This window comes from Pelmatolapia mariae, linkage group LG16_19, assembly GCF_036321145.2.
Source record: "Pelmatolapia mariae isolate MD_Pm_ZW linkage group LG16_19, Pm_UMD_F_2, whole genome shotgun sequence".
NCBI lineage: Eukaryota > Metazoa > Chordata > Actinopteri > Cichliformes > Cichlidae > Pelmatolapia > Pelmatolapia mariae.
The window spans coordinates 6,977,069-7,000,261 of record NC_086241.1 but is presented as its reverse complement, the minus strand read 5'-3'; the positions used below and the strand labels follow the sequence as shown (position 1 = coordinate 7,000,261).

The window sequence follows — 23,193 nt, the reverse complement described above, 5'->3', positions numbered from 1 at the left end:
AAGAAAGAACCAGGAGGAGAAGACTAGGAGAATGTAAATAGAGGAGAAGAAAAGGAGGTGATGGAGGAGAGTGAGAAGGTACATGGTTAAAGTTTCTTTACCACGTGGTGCGCAGTGTCTCCGTGCACGCGCCGATGTGCGTGCGCAAGGAGGATAAAAGCGCGTTGGGGGCGCGCGGGAGGCGTCAGGCTCACCATGCCAGGCTGCCCGCCGCTGCTCCGTGTCCGCACCTCCGAGCCGGCGCGCCTCCGTCTGTCGGACTCCCGCGCGGAGTCTTACTGATCCGCGGACGATGCGGCTCCTCGCGCTCTCCTCTCTGCTCCTGCTGCTCCTCGGCTCAGGTATGGAGGCTGTTCGCTGGTGGGAGACAAACCGAGAGGCTCTCTGCTCCTTTTTCTAATGAGACTGATGTGGATTTACTCACATTAAACCTTTATTACTGTAGGAGGCTCAGTCTGCACGCGCGGACTGTGCGCTCCGGTGCGCATGAAACGATCCAGGTAAGTTTAGGCGGAGAGAGAGAGCAGAGCCAGGGACCTCTCCAGGGTCTGGAAAGGAAGAGAAAAAGACGCAAAACAGAAAATTTCATCAGAAATAAACACAGAGGATGTTTTTCAGCTGCACGTGCAGCTCTCATACGGATTTATAACATGAAAAATGTCTGCACGAGACTTTAAACAGCGATTTTTGAAAATTTAATAACTCATTTAAAAGTATTAAAGTAAAAGTCGCAGTCCTGTCTAATAGAACAAAAGTTTCTGCGTAGAATATGCTTAAAGTACTCAGTATGTACAGTCAAAGGTACAGTCGTACATACGTGACATTACTATTGGCTCATTAATGTGTATATCACTTCAATGTTGTAAGTGGACAAGATTTAGTTTTAACTATAAAACTCAGCATCATATATATTCATATTTTAAACATGCAAATTACTAAATAAATAAATAGTAAATAAAAAATAAAATAAAATAAAATAAATGAACGGAGTACAATGTGCAGTACAGTTATGATCAAGTTGTCCAGCAAAGAAGTTGTTAAAGGTACTTTTAGTAAAAACCTTCAACACAAACGTAATGAAAGCTTTTGCCACAAGGTGGCAGCATTTTAAAGATAAGTTACACTTTAGAGAAATGTTAAAACAGAAAATGTTCTTGTAATTTTCTGCCAGAACATTGTTTTTTATTCATGTATTTATTTTTATACATGTCTCCATAAATAGTACATTTTAGTAAATTCAGTGCAAGGTTTAAAAAAAAACACACTAATAAACACACACATTGTACTGTTGTAATCTGAATATATATGCCTTACAGCACATTCAATAGACCTTAAACAGATAGTTATGTATGAAATTACTTAAACATTTTTATTTAAATGCATACTGATTTTATTTTTGACTTATTTTGATTTCAGTTTAATTTTTACCTTCTTAAGATTTTTTTTCATATTGCATTTTATTTTATTGAGTTCTACATCGTATTTTGCCAAAAACAGCCTAAAATATGTTTGCTATGTTTAACTTAATGTTTACCTTCTCTAGCAAGTTTTAACAAATTTGTTTAAATAAAGTGTAGTTAAATAACATGTATAGAGAAAACAAATGTATTTAATAAGTTAAAAAATTACACAAAAGAACAGATCACAAATGGAAAATAATAAAACAAAATAGATCAAAATGAAAAAAAGAAAACACAATTGGATAAAAAAGTGATTGTGATGAAGTTGTTCATCCAAACCATCATTAAATTCTTCTTAAAATATTTATGTTTTGCTAATTTAAAGAGACAATTTCTACATAACTTAACATTTGTTTTATGCTACCAACATAAGGTTATGCATAAAAATACCCTGAATTCTGTCCAGAAGTTTAGTTAAAAGTAACGCTGTGCAGTTTTGACTCTGACTCGCTGCACCACCTTGTGGCTGATAGTGGTATTACTGGAGCGTACAGCCTGGCCTTTTTTCAAAATCATACAAACATCTCTGGAGCACACCATGGACATCACATTACAGCTGCTGTTTCTTCATATTTTTCTGCTAGTTTCAGTTAATGTTTAAACAAAGCACATTTAAACAGACTACATTAAAGCTGTGCTTCGGTGCAGTCCTTCAGTAAACGTGCTGGAGTACACTAGCACCGATCTTACTGTGCTGCACCTCTTGTGCAGTCCCCACCAAAAAGCCAGAACATAGTAATCAGTTTTTCTTTTGGAGTTTCATATCTTAGTGGTTCGAAAATAAGAGGAAATGTTTAAATAGCATATTATTATGAATAGTATTAGGATGTGTTGTCTATTAGACAGACAGAGGTAGCATAATAACTATTTTACAGGATTAATGATGCATCACATTTTTTCCAATACACCATACTGAATGTTGGTCCAGCAACACCGAGTGCAAACATCAACCTTTGTTTCAAACTGACCTGAATTTCATGTGGAGGTGATGAGAGCTGGATCTACAGTGCACGCTTTCCATGCCTGAAGGCAGCGAGGAGCAAGACCAGGAGCAGGCTCATCATTTTTCCTGCATTCATGGGTTTGTGCACCATGAATCCATCCCCTGGGGTCAGACTGTCATCGCACAGTTTTACGGTGAAACCCCGAGATGTCGCACGGAGAAGGAAACCATGTGCACTGTGGAGCCACGTTGAAAACACAGGATTTGAAAAACACAATGTTTGCTCGCCACCTGGACTCTTCCACTTTCAGAAAATGAAAAGTAAGCTTGAGGATCACTGTTCTGACACACTGAAGAAGATTCAGCACCCAGTATAGTTCGAGTAGAAGTACAAGAGGACAGAAAAACACTTGCTGAAAATGATCCAGAGGTGCCCGAGAGGTTGATTCAGAACAGGATAATCTAAATCTGCTCGTGCATCGCCGTGTTTTTTTTATCTAAAACGAGGAGGAGAGGCAGCTTTTCCTTAGGGTTAGTCAGCAACATCAGCAGCCTTTCTAAAATAAAAAGTGCACAATAACTCACCTGGTTTTTAGACTTTTTAAGAAGAAAAGGATCCTTCATGGTTACTACCCCACCTCCATGTCCACAGCACTAAAGGAGACGCTGTGCAGCTGCTGCCTGATACAAAAAGTCCTGTAACTCATAATTCACATTCTGGGATTAAAACTGCTGAAGAAGAAAAGACCTAGACTAGTGATGTCGTGGTGGTCTTTCGTGCTTTTATTGTGTAGGGACAAATGCATGTGCACTTAATAATGACGAGCAAGACTTCTATATGGAAGCATGTGTACCCACACATTACATACATATGTATTTATACCTGTAAACGTTCACATGCATGGATATTTGCACAACAGCCAAATAAAATAAAAGAGAAATGAGTACTTTTACATTTCAGAATATTTCTAGTATCAAATCATTCTCATTAAAGAGGTTGTTTATCTAAACCTGCGCTGCTGCTGCAACATGAATCTCCACTCCAGGAGTGGATTTCGTATCACGGCGGTGCTCCTCTGAACATCCAGTCCAGCCTGTGATCAGGGTTATTAGGATGCCATCTTCAAGCAGGCAGGATCAAAGTGTGGCTGTCCGAGAAGATCCAAATGTAGGAGACACACTTTTATTGAGAAACAGGCAGCGTGGCAAACAGTCCAGATGTGGAACAGGCAACACAGCTGTTATTGCTTTGGGTGTTTTCTAGTTGTATTTTGTTGAATTTTTTAGGTTTTTTAATTCAGTTTCAGTGGGTTTGCTTGTTTCAGTTTAGTTTTTCCTGTTTTAAAATCTGTAGTTTTAGTCTTTATAATTTATATTGTAAGGAACGCATGTGCTGGAGGCACAATAGAAGGAAATTAGAATAGAGTAGAATAACTTTGTCTCATTAATGAAAAAAGGCACAAATCAGTGAATTTATGATAAAAAACAAAATAATGGTTATTAGCCCACATTCATACATATGCATTTATAAAACTATACAACTATAGAAATATATCCCACCATGTTATTATTCAGTATACTGACTGTTTTTGGCACAAATGACCCTTTATACGCCTTTTTGATAGCTAGAGGCGTCCTCTGACCTCATCCTGAGAGCATTAATTCAAGATTAAAGGAGGCTGTTCATGGTTATCAACAAAAGACCGGGCTTTTCTTAAGACAGTGTGGTGACACAGCTCATCCTATGAAGTTTATTGTTGACAGTAGGAACAGGTATTACATTAGAAACACAGCTTAATCACAGCTTGTAGACTCAAAGTATCAAACACATCCATCAAAGTCTGATCCTGTAAACTCTAAAAAAAAGTTTTTACTCTATGAAATGAAAGTTTTCCACTACTTTTAACTATTTGTTTTTCAAAGTTCATAAATTTTCTTGGTCACCCCTAACTGCTCACAGCAGGTGGCCGCCCCTCCCTGAGCCTGCATCTGCCAGAGCTTTTGTCCTGGTAAAAGGGAGTTTTTCCTTCCCACTGTTGCCAAGTGCTTGCTCAAAAAGGGTTGTCTGATTGTTGAGGTTTTCTCTGTGTTATTGTAGCAACTTTACCTTACAATATAAAGCCCCTTGAGGCATCTTTTGTTGTGATTTGGCACTGTATAAATAAAACTGAGTTGAAATTGAAAATCACCAAAGAGAGAAGATGAACTGATAGTAAAAGACAAAAACATGAAATTATCCAAAACCATGACTCTTCTTTTTAAAATAACCTGTAGTTAAAACACAAGATGCCTGAGGAATTAAATTTAAAAAATAAGAGCAGGGAGATGATCCATGAGTCAGTCAGTCACAGAGACATGAGGATCTATGTGTAGCCTATACACTTTTCCCATATGTTAATGATCCTGAGGTGTGGTGTTTTAGTGATGAGTAAGACTTGAAAGGTGCTGTATGACTGATCCCCGTCTCCAGTGTGTGACTCGCTCTGTTAAAAATATATCTTCTCAGTTATGAAAAATAGATTCAGATTCAGGTCAGCGTGCTCGTGACCTGCACTGGATTTCTGCCGGAAATCTGTTTATCCTTCGCTCCCAGTAAATAAGCTCTCTGAAGGACACTCGGCGTAAACAAGTCAGCTTTACTGTGGAAACGGACAAATATGAGCTATCAAAGGGAGACATGATGAAATGTGCTGCTAAGATAAACGCACCAGCAGCAATGCTGATAAATAATTGAGCATTATCTGTCACACAGATTTGAAACGGTGTGAGTCAAAGGCAGAATATTTAACAAAGTAAAACTCGACTCCACTTTGAGGTGAAACTTTCACGATAAAGCTGGAGGAAAAAACAGTGTCGAGGACGTTGTTGAGGTGAGTTATTGTGAATGACGGGGTTTCTGTGTGTGTGTGTGTGTGTGTGTGTTTCAGGGCTGGCTCTGCAGATCCAGTGTTACCAGTGTGAGATGACGCACGACTGCTCCACGCCAGAGTTCATCGTCAACTGCACCGTGAACGTGCAGGACATGTGCCAGAAGGAGGTCCTGGTGAAGGAGGACGGTAGGTCATGGCCTTGGTGTAGCGGATTGGATCTGCGTGGTTATGAGGAGCTTTACAGTAAAACTTTAACAGAATCCCAAACTCAAATATATAAACTAAGAATTCAGAGCGCACAACTGTTCCCCGTGTCTCCAGGCAGGATTAGCGTGTTTGTGTTGGTGGGCGCTTAGGCAGTTATATTTCCTCAGCCGGAGGAAATCTTGTAAACAAAAGGCCGTTTTGAAGTGACGCCAAAGAAACAGTTTGTATTTCTGGCATGTTTTAAGGCTCCCCTCTTTATGCAAAGACAGGAGAAAGACAGCTCTCCAGGCGCCACCGCCATCAGCTGAAATCAAACTGATCTGAGGTCAGCGAGGACAGGGCCCTCGCCACACTACAACTATCATTAGAGGATGAAATACTTAGCTGCGGGGCAGCTTTCATGGATTTAAACTGTGCCATTTTCATGTGAGAGGGAGATGTTTTGCATACACAGACAGCTGTGTCCTTTGTGTGAGATCAGACTTTTCTACACCTCATATCCTGCGAATTATAATCCAACAGAGCCTGACAGATAAACCGCCAGATCTGACGCTTCGGACGATATCAGCTCCCTGCAGATACACTGCTAGCAGTGTGCTGGCCTGTAAGTAATTGAGGTCGTGTGAAAGAAAAAAGAAAGAAGAGTTTTATGGACTTGGAGGGGAAATAAGGAAAGAGCTGGAGCGAAGTTGTGGGATATTTAAATAAAAGTGGAAAAAGGGAAGAGGGAACAGGAAGTGATCAGCACTGGAGTCTAAAAACACAAGAGGGTGAACAGGGCGCTGTAGGCTAGAACAAGTTAAACCAACTCTGAGGTTTCAGTTCTAGAAAAGCTGATCAGAGTTAGCTCAATAAACTCAGAGTATGTTCATCCTGAGTTTATAATGACCACCAGTTTAATCCAGTGAACTGACGAGACCAAAGAATCTGAACGATCATGTTTATCTTAACAAGACCGGAGAAAGGAGTCCACTCATCCACTCAGTCATCATTTACCCAGTGGAAACTTCCCTTTATAGACAATAATCATGAAGTACGACCAAAATGTATTCAGCTGAAGCATCTCAGGGACGAAAATGATGATAAAAAGAAGAATAAAGGTGTATTGGGGGGCGATCGTGGCTCAAGAGTTGGTAGTTCATCTGGTTCGAGCCCCGGCTCCAACAGTCTCGGTCATTGTGTCCTTGGGCAAGACACTTGACCTGTTGCCTACTGGTGGTGGTCAGAGGGCCCGGTGGCGCCAGTGTCCTCTGTCAGTGCGCCCCAGGGCAGCTGTGGCTACAATGTAGCTTGCCATCACCAGTGTGTGAATGTGTGTGTGAATGGGTGGATGACTGAATGCAGTGTAAAGCGCTTTGGGATCCATAGGGACTAAGTAAAGCGCTATACAAATACAGGCCATTTGCCATTTACCCAGTAACACTGCTGGAAGAAATAACATGATCCTGAGACTTACATGGCACAGATTCAACAAGGTGCTGGAAACATTTCTAAGATTTTGGTCCATGTTGACATGATAACATCACACAGTTACTGCAAATTCATGATGTGAATCTCCTGTTACACCATGTTCAAGAAACCAGTTTAAGATGATCTGAGGTGTGTAATCATGCTGGAAGCAGCCGTCAGAAGATGGGAACAGTGTGGTCATAATGGGATGGACACGGTCAGTAACAACACTCAAGGAGGCTGTGGTGTTTAAATAATGCTCAGCAGGTGCTAAGAGACAAAGTGTGCCGAGAAAATATCCTCAATCGAAGAAGCTCTTCAGCACACCCTGAATGTAACAAGTAGTTATTTGAGTTGCCGTTGCCTTCCTACCAGCTCAAAGCTGGTCATTCTGATCATGTCTGCATACCTAAAAATGTTAACTTGCTGCCACGTGATTGGCTTATTAGACATTGGTGTGAAATGAGCAGGTGTCCCTAATAAAGTTTTAGGTGAGTGAGTGGTAATAGTTTAAAAACAAAAAAACATTATGCAGTGCAGCCACAGTCCATCGTTTATATCCAGCTTGTGGTTTCAGGGTTTGAAGTTCAGTGACGTAGGGACCCACAGTGTCTGTGATCTGCGGTTTCAGGTGCTGGTTGGTCATGGCGGCTTGGATTCTCTCCCCCTTATTCAACATGTTCTGCAGCTGCTTTCTTTTCAGAGTTGTGCATTTGCATCGCTTTTGTTCGGTTCATATTATTCGGTATAAAGAATGAAAACCTTCATAACGAGGTTGCACAATGTCATTTAAAAAGCGCGCTGACACTCGGCTTTGACCGTGTTCAGCAGGGGCTATTCAGACTTGAAGTTAGCAGAAATGCACAGAAAAAGTCCCACAAAAACGCCGCAGTGTTTACATCCCTATCTGCTGGTGAGAGCGCGGGCACTAAAGGTCGCTCTCCCTGAGCTGTCCTTCATTTTAATACCCAGTGGAAATTGGAGGCATGCATGCGGGCGGGTGGTGTTGTTACTCCCTCTCTCTCTCTCTCTACAGCTGATGAGCAAACTCAATAAGTTCCTGTCTTTGGAAATGTGGATCCCAATTCAAAGGGCGAGCTCGCTGCACTGTGGTGTCGACAGTTCTTTAATAAGAAAATTTCTGCATGAATGCTCGTGTACGTCCCGGCTTTTATCTCGCAGTGTTATCATTAATGCTGCTCTGCGAGTACAAGGAGGGCTCGGGAATCCGGCTGACCGCACCTTATCGCTGTTTGCAGTGCAATAGATGGATTCACAATAGCACCGGCACCTCCGAGCGACGTGTCCGAGTGATAAGAATGAAAATTTGTCCAGCTGTATGATTCTTACACAGTACACTTGCTCTGAGATTTACGCCACAAGTGTGCGACTTTGCATGCAGCTCCTCAGTGCAGATGTAGGAGCACATCCTCGGCTGGGGCTTGAAGATCAGTGCTTCTGTATCTGGAGGGCGATAAACAATCATCTGCTTTCTTAAAGGCAGATTAGAAAGGAAGGAAATTTTCAGGCCTGAAGAACAATTTTACACCCACTCCAGAGGCACAGTGTAGAGCCAAACCAACCAGCATTCATTGTGATGGCAATGATCATAGTTTCTGAAAAATGCACCAGGTTAATGTTTGACCTGGACCTAATAGAAACAAGCATCAATGTTTGATCTGCTTTCTGATAATTCATTGGAAGAAACTTGAAAAAAGTGCATTCTGGGTAAACTTTTAGGGCTCATTTTGCCATGTGAGATATCAGCTGCTCCTTTGTGCCTACATTTAGATACCATACTTTTGTTTGTCTGACAGCCTCGCTCCATTATATTCCAGTAATTTATCTCATTTTTAAGTCTCACCTGATGCCTGCCTTTTGTTTTCCATCATAAACCAATGAAAAGATCCAAGCTAGTTCATAAAAAGGGAAGGACCCCCCACCTGATGAACAGCCCTAAACGATCCCTGTTAAAGCACCAGCAGTGAACAAAACCACATGCAGAGCAAACATCTTTTCCTATGATGGCAGTTTTTTCTGCTGGGCAGCATGAAACAAGCTCTGCTTCCCGTCTTCTATTACTATAATCATCTTTCTCCTCTGATTATGTCTTGAGAAAAGATAAAAGGCTGTGCTTTTACCTTGGAGACGGATGTTTATCGCCCGTGTATTTAAAAAAGGAGATGATTGTCACGCTCCAGTGGGCCACCTTTCATTTCAGAGCCTTCTCCTTTAATGGAGGGAGTCGATTTACTGTAATAAACGATATGAAAGTGGTCACCCTGCAACTCCTCAGAGGCAGTCTCAAAGAGACGGTAGATTAGTGTAATGGCACACAAACTCACACCAAAGAAAGTCTGGCATTAAAGTATTTTTGCAGGTGATAGTGATAGAGTATTATAATAATATAATTAAAGGTTTTGATGTGGAAATGTCACAAAAAAAGAAAGTGAAAATACTTCCTTGGAGCTCACTGCCTGCAGGTGGCGCTATAGGGTTTGAGTGTGATGTGTGTAGGGTGATGGTCCAGGGTGGACACCCTGGCGGTCCGACCCCCAGCTGCTGAGGTTAGCTACTGGTATGTGAAACTTCACCGCTCTGGCAGGGAAGCAGCCCAAACTGGTACGTTGACTGATACCAAGTAGATATACTCAGACTTACCGCAACACACAGCTCGGGCTCTGAAACAGTGTCCTGGAAAAGGGCTGGAGCTGCCCTCGATGAGAGGAGGCTGGGGTGGGTCTCCTAGTATCCCCTTGTCTTGCTGCCAGTATGTTTACAATTTTCTCGGTGAATGATAAGGTTGCTTCTTTGGATTTGGTAACAAGTCCTGACTGTTGTTTGCACTTACATGCAAAGCAACAGTCAGGAGTACCCAGTCTTCTTGGAGTTCCTGGTTGTTGTGCTAGAGGGTGCCTCATCTGTAACTCCATTGTCCTGCTGGATAACTTCAGTGCAATGGCAGAGAGACCTGGAGGAATGTGACTGAGAAAACGTCAATTTCCACCTTAAAGCAGAACTCCGACAGCATTCTGAGGGAGGCTCAGGACACTGACTCCAAATAGAGCGTCTCATTAATCCCACTGGCACTCTTTCCATAGAGGAAGCAGGGGACAAGGGGGAGGTATGTCGCCCATCATTTTGCAGCAAGGTCTCACACTGGTGAGACTGCCATTCAGAGTTGGACTTGCTGGTGTGTTTCGGATCATTGTCCTGGTGCATAATCCAAGTATGCTTGAGCTTCAAGGTAGGAACTGATAGCCGGACATTTTGTTGAGGATTTTCTGGTAGAATACAGAATTCATGCAATTTACAGCAGGCTTTGTCAAACTTTCAGGGGCCATGGATCACTTACATGGCTTTATAATCCCTTATAATCCCTCATAATCATCATGGTGATAAAGCGAGCCAAGCTAACGTGTTGATGCCGTGCAGCCCTCACACGGGGTGATCTGCGTTAACTTGCCAACGGAGATTATGGCGTTAACGTCATTTTAACGAGATTAACGGTGACAGAACTAATATCTATTTGCACGCTTATAAACTCAGGGCAAATTCATTGAAGATTTATTTTAACTCGCAGTGTTTTTAACAAATTTGTTTTAGATTTGACTATTTAATTGGTTCAATCTTAACACAAAGATGATATTGCCCTTATTAAAACTGTTGACAGAAAACTAAAAAAAAAAAAAAACTAGCAATTTTGCCTTGTCAAAAATATTCAGTATTTAGTTCAGTATGTTGAATATGTCTACAAGATATGCCAACTTGGAAACACACTCAGAGTCAACAAAAAATTGTGCAATATCGGGTTTTTCCTCTGTCATAAATGCTGCCATTTCTCTGTGTAAGCTCACAAACCCGCTTTAAAACTTTACCATGAGACAGCCATCGCACCTCCAAGCAATATAGCATTGCATCCAGATTTAGGCAAAGTTGACCAAACAAAAGTGATTGCAGAGCTCTGGATTTCACAAAGTTGACTGCAGTATTAGCTGTGTTCAAACAGAGTGAAGATCTGGTTCTGTGTCTTTGGACACTAGTGCTTGCTGATGTAGGATACAATGGTAGCCATAATTCTTGGACTGATGGAATTTTTCCACGCTGCAAATCCAGTCTGTTGACCAGTCATCGCTGCTGCACCATCCATACAAACATCTACACCAGGGGTAGGCAACCTTTCTGATGGCGAGTGCCATTTAAAATTTCCTCAGAAGTCAGTGTGCCATATGATTGCATTAGCAATAAATTTAAAAACGCTCTATATGAACGGTTACACAATATATAGAACCACTTTATAGAATTATATTTGTTTGCAGATGTTGGCAGCTATCAGTGAATAGTTATCAGCTATTTTGAAACAAAAAAAGACACTTTTTATCCATAACAAGAACTCCATAACAGCAAATGGACTGTACAACAGAAAATACAAATGCTATTTATGGTCTCCTCACAACAATGATAAGAAAAATAACCTAAGCCAATATGGCATGTCTGTTAATACAGAGACACACATGTTAATGTGATCTCTGGTCTCCCACTCAGAGACACAGGTCTCCGAGTGTCCAGCATTCAGACGGCTACCTGAGGACACTCATGTGAGAGAAAATCTGCTCACACAGATATGTAGAGCCAAATACTGTCAATAAGGCCTCTGCAATGTTCTGAAGACAGTTAAACTTGTCAGGTAGTGATGTCCAGCAGGTGAAAATGCAAGCTCCATGAACACGCACAGCTGTGGATTCCAGCTGCTTCGATGTTGCATTAACTGGCATTAACTCATCCAGTTAATGCGAGACAAATCTAGCTGCTCATTAAAGCTTTCTGATTTGATCAGAAAATAAAACATTGGTCCATACACCTGAAAGTCCCAAAAATGCATTGTGTCTCGAGTCTACGGATGTATCCGTGTATTTCCGCAGTGCTGATGCTGCGCTGAGCGAAAAGCTCCTGAAGCTTTTGAAGTGTCGGAATGTGGAAAGCTAACAACGTCCCCCTCACCAGCAGGCTAAGTTATTTTTAGCCAATTACAAGTTGAATCTGGTAGTTGGGGTTGTTAGCTAAGATACCGTCACTAAGAAGAGGCACAACTAATGTGTCTATGCGAGCTGATTTGCGATGTGCACCGCAGGCGCGGGCATTTATTTTTTTGATGCACCTTCTCAGATTAATTCACTGCGTGTCGTCCCCAGGGCTGGACTGGGACAAAAAAACAGCCCGGGCATTTTGACTAGAGACCGGCCCACCAGGTATTAAAGCCATAAAGCCTTTGAATGAAAACAAACGCTGTTGTGACAGTGATGTACACTGTCCTGTTGGTATATATGTATGATTTCTATACATTTTACGTCAGATAAAAACTTTGGTTGTAAGCTTCAGATAATTATTTCATAAAAACTAGAAATTTTAAATGAGAATAAGAAAGTATTTCTTAGTGCCCCCCTCTCCCTGTTAATGCACAGTTACCAGCTGTCAGCTACTTAGAAAAGGATCCTGGTGTTATTTGTCTCTCAGAAACAGTTTATAACTTCCCTTCAACTCATTCATGTCACCTAAAAGGTAAACCTGTTTCTCCATCACCTGTTCAGCTCTGATGATTCAGTAAGGACATCTCCTGGTTTCATCTGCATGTTTCCCTCTCACCAGATATACAAACCGATATCATGACCAGCAGCTTTTACAGCTGTGGTTCCAGCAAAGCTCAGCTGATATTAGAAATTAATGTTCAATAAATTCTAACAACAGCTGATCAAACTCAAACGTGCTGCTGTTGTTTAGCGCGACATCCGGCGGTTTCCTCTTTCTGGCGCAAAGTGGGCGATAAATAAACAAGAGAGAAAAGCCGATCAGCTGATCATTGATCAGTTTCATGATTAAAGTAGCAACAGGAGAGGGAGGGGAGAGAAAGAGAGGAGAAGAAGAGGCAGCTGTGCAGCGTAACGACAGAATAACTCCACCTTTGTGTCTTTTTCCATCCTAGCTGAAGTCGGGGACAAAGTGCGTCCCTTCTCAGCTCAACACGAAACGCGTAATAATTTCTCTGAATGCGGGACGATTCCGTCTTTTTACGGGACGGTTGGCAACTCTACTAACTAACCTTATGAATAAAATAAAGTTCACTATCAGTAACATCATAGCACCCACCCAGCTGTATAGAAACTCCGTCATGCTAGCTAGTACGCAGCACAAGTTATTGTAACTGATTGTAAAAAGTCAGCACAACGAAAATAAACTCCGTATCTGACCCAGATAGACTGCAGGTCATAACTTCTTACCTGAAGTTTAGTTCACCTGACACTCGGACCAGCGGCTGCCTCGGGTCTCTCCTCCTCCTGCCTCCCCTCTCCCTCATCCACCTGCTGGCCTCCACCACTTATTAATTTTACTGAATCTGTGGAAGCTCCGCCATGGCCACCACCAAACAACTGAGTTATTTTTACACACCGACCAGCATCTGGCCAATCCACCACCTTTCATTGTTTATACCGTTACAAAAAAAAAATAAATCATCGGGCCACCGAGCAAATGGCCGGTATGCCCGATGGCCAGTCCAGCTATGGTCGTGCCATCAGTTAACCCTTCGCGTGCCAACTGTGGCACGCGTGCCTAGGGTTGCCGACACCTGATCTACACCGTTTTCCCAGCTCAGCCTTGATTTCTGGAGGTCCAGGGACCCCAGCGTGAGGGCCACTGATTTACAGAATTCTGTAGAGTGCAGAATTCATTCAGAAGCAGCGACGCTTTCCAGACCATCACACTTTCACCACAACGTTTGATTGTCGGGATGATGTTCTTTTTATGAAATGTAATGGGACTCCAATCTTCCAACAAGTTCAACTTTTGTCTCGTCAGTCCACACAATATTTTTCCATTGTTTTGACAAATGTGAGACGAGCCTTTGTGATGTTTTTGGTGAGCAGTGGTTTTGGCCTTGGAACTCTCCCATGGGTGCCATTTTTGCCCAATCTGTTTGTTATTGTTGAATCATGAACTCTGACCTTAACTGAGACAAGTGAGGCCTGCAGTTTTATAGTTGCTGCTCTAGGTTCTCGTTGATGTGCTCTTGGAGCAATTTTGGTTGGCCGGCCACTCCTGGGAAGGTTCACCGTTGTTCCAAGTTTTCTCCATTTTGGGTAACAGCTCTCAACCTGGTTCACTGGAGTCCCAAAGCCTTATAAATGGCTTTATAAACCTCTCCAGACTGATGGATGTCAATGACTTTGTTTCTCACGATTTTCTTTATCGTGGGATGAGCCTACTTCACTTTGTCAGATAGGTTATATTTGACTTGTTGTTTCAACAGGTTGCTTATGTGACAAACTTGTGTGACAAACTTAAAAAAAAACAGAAATCAGGAAAGAGACAAATATTTTTTTTAGTAAGGGGAGAATAATTTTTAGCCAAAATATAAAAAAAAAGTTCATCCAAATTTGGCACTGCAGTTACTCAGGCAACCACCAACACATCTGCCAAATTTGAAGCTTAATGTCTGAATGAATGGACAGATGTTATTGGTAACTTTTTGCTTTAAAATATTAATTACACCTTTCAGTAAATAAAATTAGCTATTCAGATAATTCGCCATTATTTGAGGTTCAGAGAAAGGATTGATTTCTGGCTATCTTGAAAAATAATAAAACAGCCCTGTATCACGAGTATCAGAAGGTGCCCAGTGACTTTTTTCTTTGTAAGTTAATCCAGCTGTAGTGATCAAGACAAGAAAAACAGCAAGCTTTTTACTAAGGAAACAAATGATAACGTGCAGTTCAGCTGGGCGACTTTAGTGCTTAAAACTGTCTTCAAAAACATGTTTAACAGCCCATAGATGATGATCACTGCTGCGCACTTTAGTCTTGCCTTCACACTAAACATGTAAAACCTTCACAGAGGCAGCAGACTAAATGAAGCAGCGATGGCAAGACGAATAAGCGCAATTATTCCCCCTCGGATTCCTCTGAAAATCAAACGACAGTGGCTGATGTGTGGCAGCGCAGCACGTTAGGCAGCTGATGAAGGCAGATAACTAACACATCACCAGCTGAGCACAAAATCATCTTGGTTTTTTTTGTTGTTGTTGTTGTGAAGGTTTGATTTCACCACCTGAAGCTGCGGTGTCTCATCTCTGAATGGGTTTTTGAGGCGTATTTGCTGTTTTATGTGCACAGGTTCAAAAGTTACCATCAAAAAAGAAATTCACTGACAGTATTTGAGTCTGAGCAATTCCTGGATTTCCTGTTTTTGTTCTTTAAAAGAGATACAATTCTGTCCAAAAGTCAAAAGTTTCTTAGGAGAATCGCTTTCAGATACTGTTGATTGTAGATAGGTCTTTAGGCCTATCTACAATCTTTCTTTTGTCCTCCACTTGTTCAGCTTCCTCAGATTTTTTAAGGACACAGCACACCATGACAATATGTGCCACATTTTTGGGTAATAACTCTTTGTAAATCATCTTCATTTTGCAAATATACTATTTTGTGTCTGTCAAACTCTATTATCTTAGGCCTTTTTCACAGATTCAACTGGAACAAGTAATATGTTTTTGCAACAGGTTGAGAGTAAAAAAATCCCTAAAGATACTATTTAAAATTGGTTCAAACACAACACTGGTTCATCCCTTTAGTGAAATACCTTCTTTATGCTTCAGTGATTCAGAGGTAATCACTCAAGCATCTGCCCCAACAAATATCACTCACACGAATTAAACACAAAAACACAAGATCTTAAAAAGTAAACTGAATCAAGCAAACTCAAAGCTAAACTGACATCAAAATGAAATAAAAGTTATTTAATTAATGGAAAAATGTAAAAGTATTATAACCCTAGAGCCCTGATGACTCAGAGCTGTAACACCAGACTAATTCCTGTCAATGGGCCGGTTCAGATTATGTAACGACTGCTGATGACCACGAACCAAGCAACCGCTCGTCTTGACGAAGAGACCGCAGAGCATCACGGAGCAAGATGGAGACAATGGCGGATTCACCCGTGTCTGCCTGATTTCACTGCTTATCTAAATTAGCTTCCGCAATTCAGAAAAGTTAATTTACTGTATCAGAGAAAATGAAATGAGACTGTGGTTACTCTCGGAAGTTTACATTCATTCGGTTAAATCGAGGGAGCAGGGCTGCTGAAGTTTGTCAGGGTGAGGTTTTGTGAACCAGTATTTAAAGGACTTTAAAATGTATTATTATTTCTAAAAGGAAAAATTACAGGTCATACATTTTTGCACACTGTGTGGTTACTTGTGTAGCTCGTGAATTTGGATATTTAGTTTTATCACAGAGCAAACTGAGCAGGCTGCAGTGATCCTGAATGGTAAGCAGCATTTGACCACATGTTATGTGGAATTCTTTAACAGCAGGGAATGAACACCGACCAGCACAATGTGTGTGACGCTGGTGCCTGGGGAAAACAAAAAAGCATTTGCATCTGTATTGTGACTGAGTCTACTCTTTCAGCCATATGGACACTCATTGTCCGCTTCATGTAGTCAAATGTGTGAGGCTGTGTATATATAACTTTGGACACAGCCAGCCGAGCTCGTTCATGACTTTTGGACTTTACATTGTGAAGCCTCAGGACTGGTTAATGGTCAGTGTGCTGGTTGTTGTTGGGTACCAACTGTGTGTCAGCAAGCCGAGTAGTAAAAATGGAACACTAACTTCTTTGTAACAAGGAAAAATCAGTGGTTCCAGTGAATATTATTTAGTTATTAATTTTTTTGCTGTTGATGAGAAACTGGTCATCCAGAGGTTGAGCATTCGAAAGAAGAGCAGTTGCACATCTTGCTTCGCCGGAGGCAACTTATCTCCAGAGCATCTCAGACCGACTTAGCCTTCTGCTATTACTCATAGACAGGTTGCCAAAGGTTTGCAGAAAACTGCAAACAACTGGAATCAATGTGTGAGTGGTTGCAAACTAATATAATGACGAACAGTACTTGCAGCAGCTATCTGTGTTGGTGACATTTTCAATAGGGGACTCAACACCAATCGGTTAGTATCTAATAAACTCAAATATAAAAGGCTGCTGAGTGCCTCATTCTGCAATTTAATCATCAACCTGTGGAGGAACTTCTGAATTTCAAGTCTGTGGTTTGACTCTAAATGTAATTAGTTATTAGACTGAACTGAATTTCTGTTTACTCAAAGTATGCAGATACTACCACAGCTCAGCAAGGTACATAATCACAGCACAGGATTATCACAAACAGACTACATGTACCTGCCAACCTGATTCAATAGCAGACTGATTCCACCTTACTACTGTTTTATTGCTGTCTTGACACACAAAAGATGCTTTGAAGATAGCAGCTAACTGCTCTGGTCCCCCATCTTTGTTCGTATGGCGTTGCTAGCAGATTGCTGCCGTTGTGAATATATTAAATGGAGGATGATGATGATCACTTGCGTTTTTCCCTAACGACCAGAGGGTGCCAGGTGGGATTGGTGATCTGTCTGTGGGCTGGTTCTACCAGAGGTTTCTTCCTGTTAAAAGGGAGTTTTTCCTTCCCACTGTCACCAAGTGCTTGCTCAGATGGGGTGGTCTGATTGTTGGGGTTTTCTCTTATTGCAGGGCCTCTGCTTTACAATACAAAGCGCCTTGAGCCAACTACTGTTGTGATTCAGTGCTATATAAATAAAACTAAATTGAATTAGTGATAAGCTAAGCAACAGACTAACTTACATCCACCTGTTATATACAGTCAATGGTTGACAAAGACAGACAAAGGTTGTCCACATCTTGAAGTATCTTTGGGCAAAATGCGGAACCAAAAGTTACCCCAGATGTATTCATCAGTGCATGGAAAAGTGCTTAGACATAGATAAAATCACTATGGAAGTACCAGATCCACTTGTAATCCACTGAATATGGATAGACCACTAGTGTCAAGGTTGTAACTCATACAAAATGCGCACTTTCTCTAGACTTCATCTTCTTCTACTAGACTTCTGCACACCTTTGAATTTGGTAACTACTTGATTCTACATCCTTCACCAAAAATACCTGCTGTGAAATTTCACCGTCCCCGCTGACCATTTATCTCGATGACATCTTTACTTCAGCTCGTATAACATCCGCTATCTCATTTCACTGCCTCGTCTGGTTTGATTTAAATGGACAATAAACTCTATAGAGCAGACTCACATCACTCTGTCTCCAGTAAGGAACTGTTAGTTTGCACATGTCAAGGTCACTGGCAAAAAAACAAAAAAAACAAAAGCATTAGCGTTGATCCTGTTTTGTGCTTCTTTAAAGTGTCAGTGAATCGCTCGTTTCTTTGGTTAAAAAGTCATTTAGAGGAGTAGCTGAAGGGTTTCCAGACACTTATTGGATGGCTCGGTCCTCCCTGTGCAGCCAAGCATGCTGATTCTCATTAGACTTCTTCTCTCTTCATCCTTTCAACCTTTTTGCCATAAATTAACTCAACAGCATAATTTAGATTGAAGTGCTGAATCTTTGGATCCCCACGCACAAATTAAACGAAATCCCACCCAGGCGCTTCAGATGTGATGGAGTGTTTACCTGATGTGCTGTGTGAGCTTCATTATGCTGATATCTGCTCCTGAAATTTGGCACATCAATGCATATATTCTCCACGCTTAAAGCTACTACATATGGAGTGTAATCAATACTCAATACTCAATTACAGAGCATGATGTCTATAAAGGATTTGTTCAGAATTTCAACTAGAAGAGGCCTCCTGACTGTGTGTGAGCTCAAGGTAATCGATAAAACATTATACTTAGTTATAGGTTAGTGGGCAGTTTTGCAATTAAACAAGAAACCTCTGTGATCTATAATAGACTCTGACTGCTGCTCTTCAACTTTTTTATTCATTAACATGTTTAAAAATAAGGAACATAAAAAAATTTGGTGTACAGCTGCATTGCTGCACTGAATCAGCTCATCAACAGCAACTCGTTATCTCACTTTTAGCAGACTTTTAGAAGACAGTACAATCCAGGGGTATCTTATAGCTACAATTTAAATGTATTGCAATTTAAATGTATAACATGCTAGCAGATCTCCCACTCTCTTGATTTCTGGTTTCATAGTAGGCGTGAGGGAAACTTCTATTTATAAATAATTACAGACTGCTAACATGTTGCTGTTGTTTTGAATGAATCTTTGTCAATGAGCACAATTTGCTGACTTGATTCGACTCAACTGGCTGCCAGATGGTTTTTTTCCTGTTATAATCCTATTGAACACAAAGGTTGCTCAGTGCAAATGTATTATTTAAATGTAAATTTCTAACTATGTAGGCAGCAACGTGTGACTGTCACCGGTTTATCACAGTTAATTGCTGTATTATTACAAATAAATTTAATGTAATTGCCAACTTGACCCAATATGATCTGTTAGCTGACTGCTCATCTTATGGCACCGTTTATGGCAGGTTTCATTGACAGTATTCATGTGCTTGACAAAAAAAATAATTTTTTGTAGCCAAAAAATAAATAAGTGAGATAACTTCATCTTATCAGGTTCGAAACTGCAACTGCCCAGTGACGTTGTCTGAGCATTCAATTTGCATTAGCCAATAAGCTAGATAACGCAATAAAAGAATCGCTAGTAAATTAATATGAGTAACCTAGATTGGGCTAAAAGCAAATCTAACTGGATAACATTTATCATATTCTTAAATTAAATAAAGAAAATATTTTCCATTTTTTGCAGAAGATAGTGTTGGTAATTACAACATTTTTCCCTGACATTTTAAAGCTATGATATCATAACAACATGATTGGTCAGTAGCAAAGTCATGGACCTTAACTCAACCTAAAAGTGTTTTGTACTCTATGGGACATTTTACCATAGCCTACTATAGGATCAGATGTCTTTTTGCACATGTATCACCCACTTTCACATTGGCTGCACAAGATTTGCTCTTCCTCCTGAGCTACAGCCACCCCAATTTTTTATTTTTAATTTCCATTTATCACACTTTATAAATGCCGATACTGATATATCAGCAAATAGCTAATATTGGCTGATTACACTGTCTCACTGATAAATCAGCTTTACTAAATGGCTTTCCTTAAATGGGGTTTCTAGCTGTCCTCATTGAACATGTCTAATTCTGGCTCCACGCTATGATCATTGCAAGCCAAACTTTATGCACCATGGATCTATTACATTTTGTTAGGCCATTAAGCCTCGTGCATGTAGACTATAACACGGGCGGGGGCCCAGATTACAAAATAAAAGTGACAAAGAAAATAAAGCAGCAAGAATGGCCCCATCAACATCAAGATACTTAATGTGAGTGACAGATCGTCTTTATTGAATTTTAAATGAGAACGTTAAAAAGCTCCAGAGACGAGAAAAAAATCGGTCAAAATCTGACAGGGTGTGAAAAAATAATAAAACCTGAAGCCTGATTAATGAAAAACTGTGACTGACATGTACAAAAAAAAAGTTGAACTAATGATTGCACACAGAGGGTGGTGACTGGTCTGGAGTTTAAATAAAGCTTCTAGATGAAGGTATGAATGAAGATGAAGGAGCTGAAGAGGAGTTGAGGCTAGCACACCAATAAAAAACCTGTGACTGAAATGAGAAAAACCATCACATTTGTTTTCTTTGTCAGTAATATCCCACTTTTATTAACGTTCATTTTCCCCTGACTGAACATGTTACCCACTGTTTCCATCTTCAAATTACTGCTCAAAATATTAAAATAAAAAAAGACATATTGACTCTGTTCCTCGGGTTCAAGCATCAAAAAATGACTCATCTTTCTAACATGCTGCTGTTCCTTGTCCGTTAGCTTATTTATTTTTTGGCAGATACACGCTCCCACAAACTACTCAGTCATCTTTCTTGGCCTAGCCAGGTTTTTATCAGCACTATTCATATTTAGCATGGCTTGAAGATGCATTTTTAAAGAGCATTAGAAACGTACTTGACCAGGCATGATGCTAGGAGCTTAAAGCAGGGTTTTTTTTGTGTGTATAAAGTTGCAGTGAGATCAGAATTTTCTGAGTTTGTTTTAAAAAATATATCCGTCCACATCTAAGTGTTGTCAAGACCATCTCAAAGCAGCAGGTGGCGATATAACTCCAACCGTGAAGAAATGTTGACCATTCAAAAGTCCTTGTCCATACTTTAACCCTGAATCCAAGTTTTCCAAACTCTTCACTCTGGCAGAAGTTTTTCAAAAGGTCAGTTTTCAGGGATCCAAAACAACAAAAACAAACGGCCAAGACGCATAATAAAAGCTATATTTACCAAAATATAGTTCTTGGAGGTGCACTAATGACTGCACCTCCAAGAACTCGGCTGTTAAACTCCTAAAGTTTGCAGATGACACCACCATCATTGGCCTCATTCAGGATGGTGATGAGTCTGCATACCGGCAGGAAGTTGAGCGGCTGGTACTCTGGTGCAGTCAGCACAATCTGGAGCTGAACACTCTTAAGACTGTAGAGATGACAGTGGACTTCAGGAGACACCCCCCAACTCTGCCCCCCCTCATCATATCAGACAGCCCTGTGTCGACTGTGGAGATCTTCAAGTTCCTGGGTACCACCATCTCCCAGGACCTGAAGTGGGAGACCAACATCAACTCCATCCTCAAAAAGACCCAGCAGAGGATGTACTTCCTGAGACAACTGGGGAAGTACAGTCTTCCACAGGAGCTGCTGATCCAGTTCTACACTGCAGTCATTGAGTCTGTCCTGTGCTCCTCCATCACAGTCTGGTATGGTGCAGCCACTAAACAGGACAGGAGCAGACTGCAGCGGACTGTACGGGCAGCAGAAAGGATCATCGGTGCCCCCCTGCCCTCCATCCAGGATCTGTACCTCTCAAGAACCAGGAAACGGGCAGGGAAAATCGTCACAGACCCCTCACACCCTGGACACAGACTTTTTGACCTGCTGCCCTCTGGCAGACGGTACAGAAGCCTGCAAACCAAGACCACCCGACACAGGAACACTTTCTTTCCCCTCGCCATCTCCCTCCTAAACAGTTGACCTGTCACACTGCTTCCCACTGCCAGACTGCAACTGCACCTTATGTACATTCTGTAGTATTCATTCCACCTCATTTCATTTCTGTATTTTATGTACATAAGTTTAGTTATTTATAGTTGGTTCACACAGCTTTGTGTATGTATGTGTATGCATGCGTAATGTACATATAGGTGTGTGTGTGTGTGTGTGTGTGTGTGTGTGTGTGTGTGTGTGTGTGTGTGTGTGTGTGTGTGTGTGTTTTTACATTGCTGTGCTTGAGAGCCACCATCTACCGGAACCAAATTCCTTGTATTTGTCTGCACATATACTTGGCCAATAAACACGATTCTGATTCTGATTCTGATTCTGATTCTGATACCCGTGCACATGTAGACGCATCCTGATATTAAGAATTCCAAACCCAAGTTATAAAGACAGCTTTGAAGATTATCCTGAACTCACCATGTCCAGTAGTTCAGAAAAAATCTGTGCCTTTAACCTGTCATATTAAACGTCATTTAAGGGACACAGTACATGTATTGATTTCTTTGGTCAACAATTTGAGATCCCAGTTGTAATAGTCATTGCACCTTACTGGATTCACACCTTAGCTGTAGAACTAAATTTATCCTCACGCTGACGATTTATAATCGGCCAGGCAGAGTATCAAATTACCATGCTTCCTTCATGGTAATTTGTTAGCCAAAATATGTGAATGATTAGCAACACCCACAAAATATTTAGCAGTACTTGCAGAAGGGTTCCCGATGTCCAGTGTATAAAACACTGAAGGATGCACAATTTAAATGAGCAAAGTCCAGATGCTTTTTTTTCCAAGATCCTTTAGATGATAAGAGATAAGATGAGACGTTATTGATCCCACGATCCCCAAATTTTTGCGTCACCTCGGCTCGATGATGTCCTGATCGTTGTCAAAAATGTCTTCAGCTTTATCGGAATCTATTGAATTGTGTGTTAAGCCAACGGTCCCAACCCCCCGGGCCACGGACCGGGAGTCGTTTGGTACGGGGCTGCAAGAGTTGAGGCTCGGGTGTGTAATTTATGGTTTTCAGGGTTTTTATCATTAACTCGGTTTCCCTGGGTCTTTTTCCGTGTTGTAGTTGTGTCTTATTTTGAAAGAAATATTTACGCGTTACAATAACATTTTAGCGTATTTTAGCGACACCTTAAAGGCCGGTATGTGAAATTAATTGTCTGACATTAAACCGGTCCGTGGCGAAAAAAAGGTTGGGGACCGCTGTGTTAAACTATATGTCTGTTATATTTAAGGACTTTATCAG

At 41.0% G+C, this 23,193-nt stretch overlaps 1 protein-coding gene across 1 annotated transcript in view; it reads left to right on the top strand.

Annotated features, from left to right (window-relative positions):
- The first annotated feature begins 197 nt into the window (after positions 1 to 197).
- LOC134645967 (ly6/PLAUR domain-containing protein 1-like) overlaps positions 198 to 23,193 on the top strand; it is a 29,566-nt gene continuing 6,570 nt past the window's right edge. The window contains exons 1-2 of the mRNA XM_063499616.1: positions 198 to 341; positions 5,331 to 5,459. Of these exons, the coding sequence (XP_063355686.1) occupies positions 293 to 341; positions 5,331 to 5,459 (178 nt within the window). The 5' untranslated portion in view covers positions 198 to 292. The remainder of the gene's footprint in view (positions 342 to 5,330; positions 5,460 to 23,193) is intronic.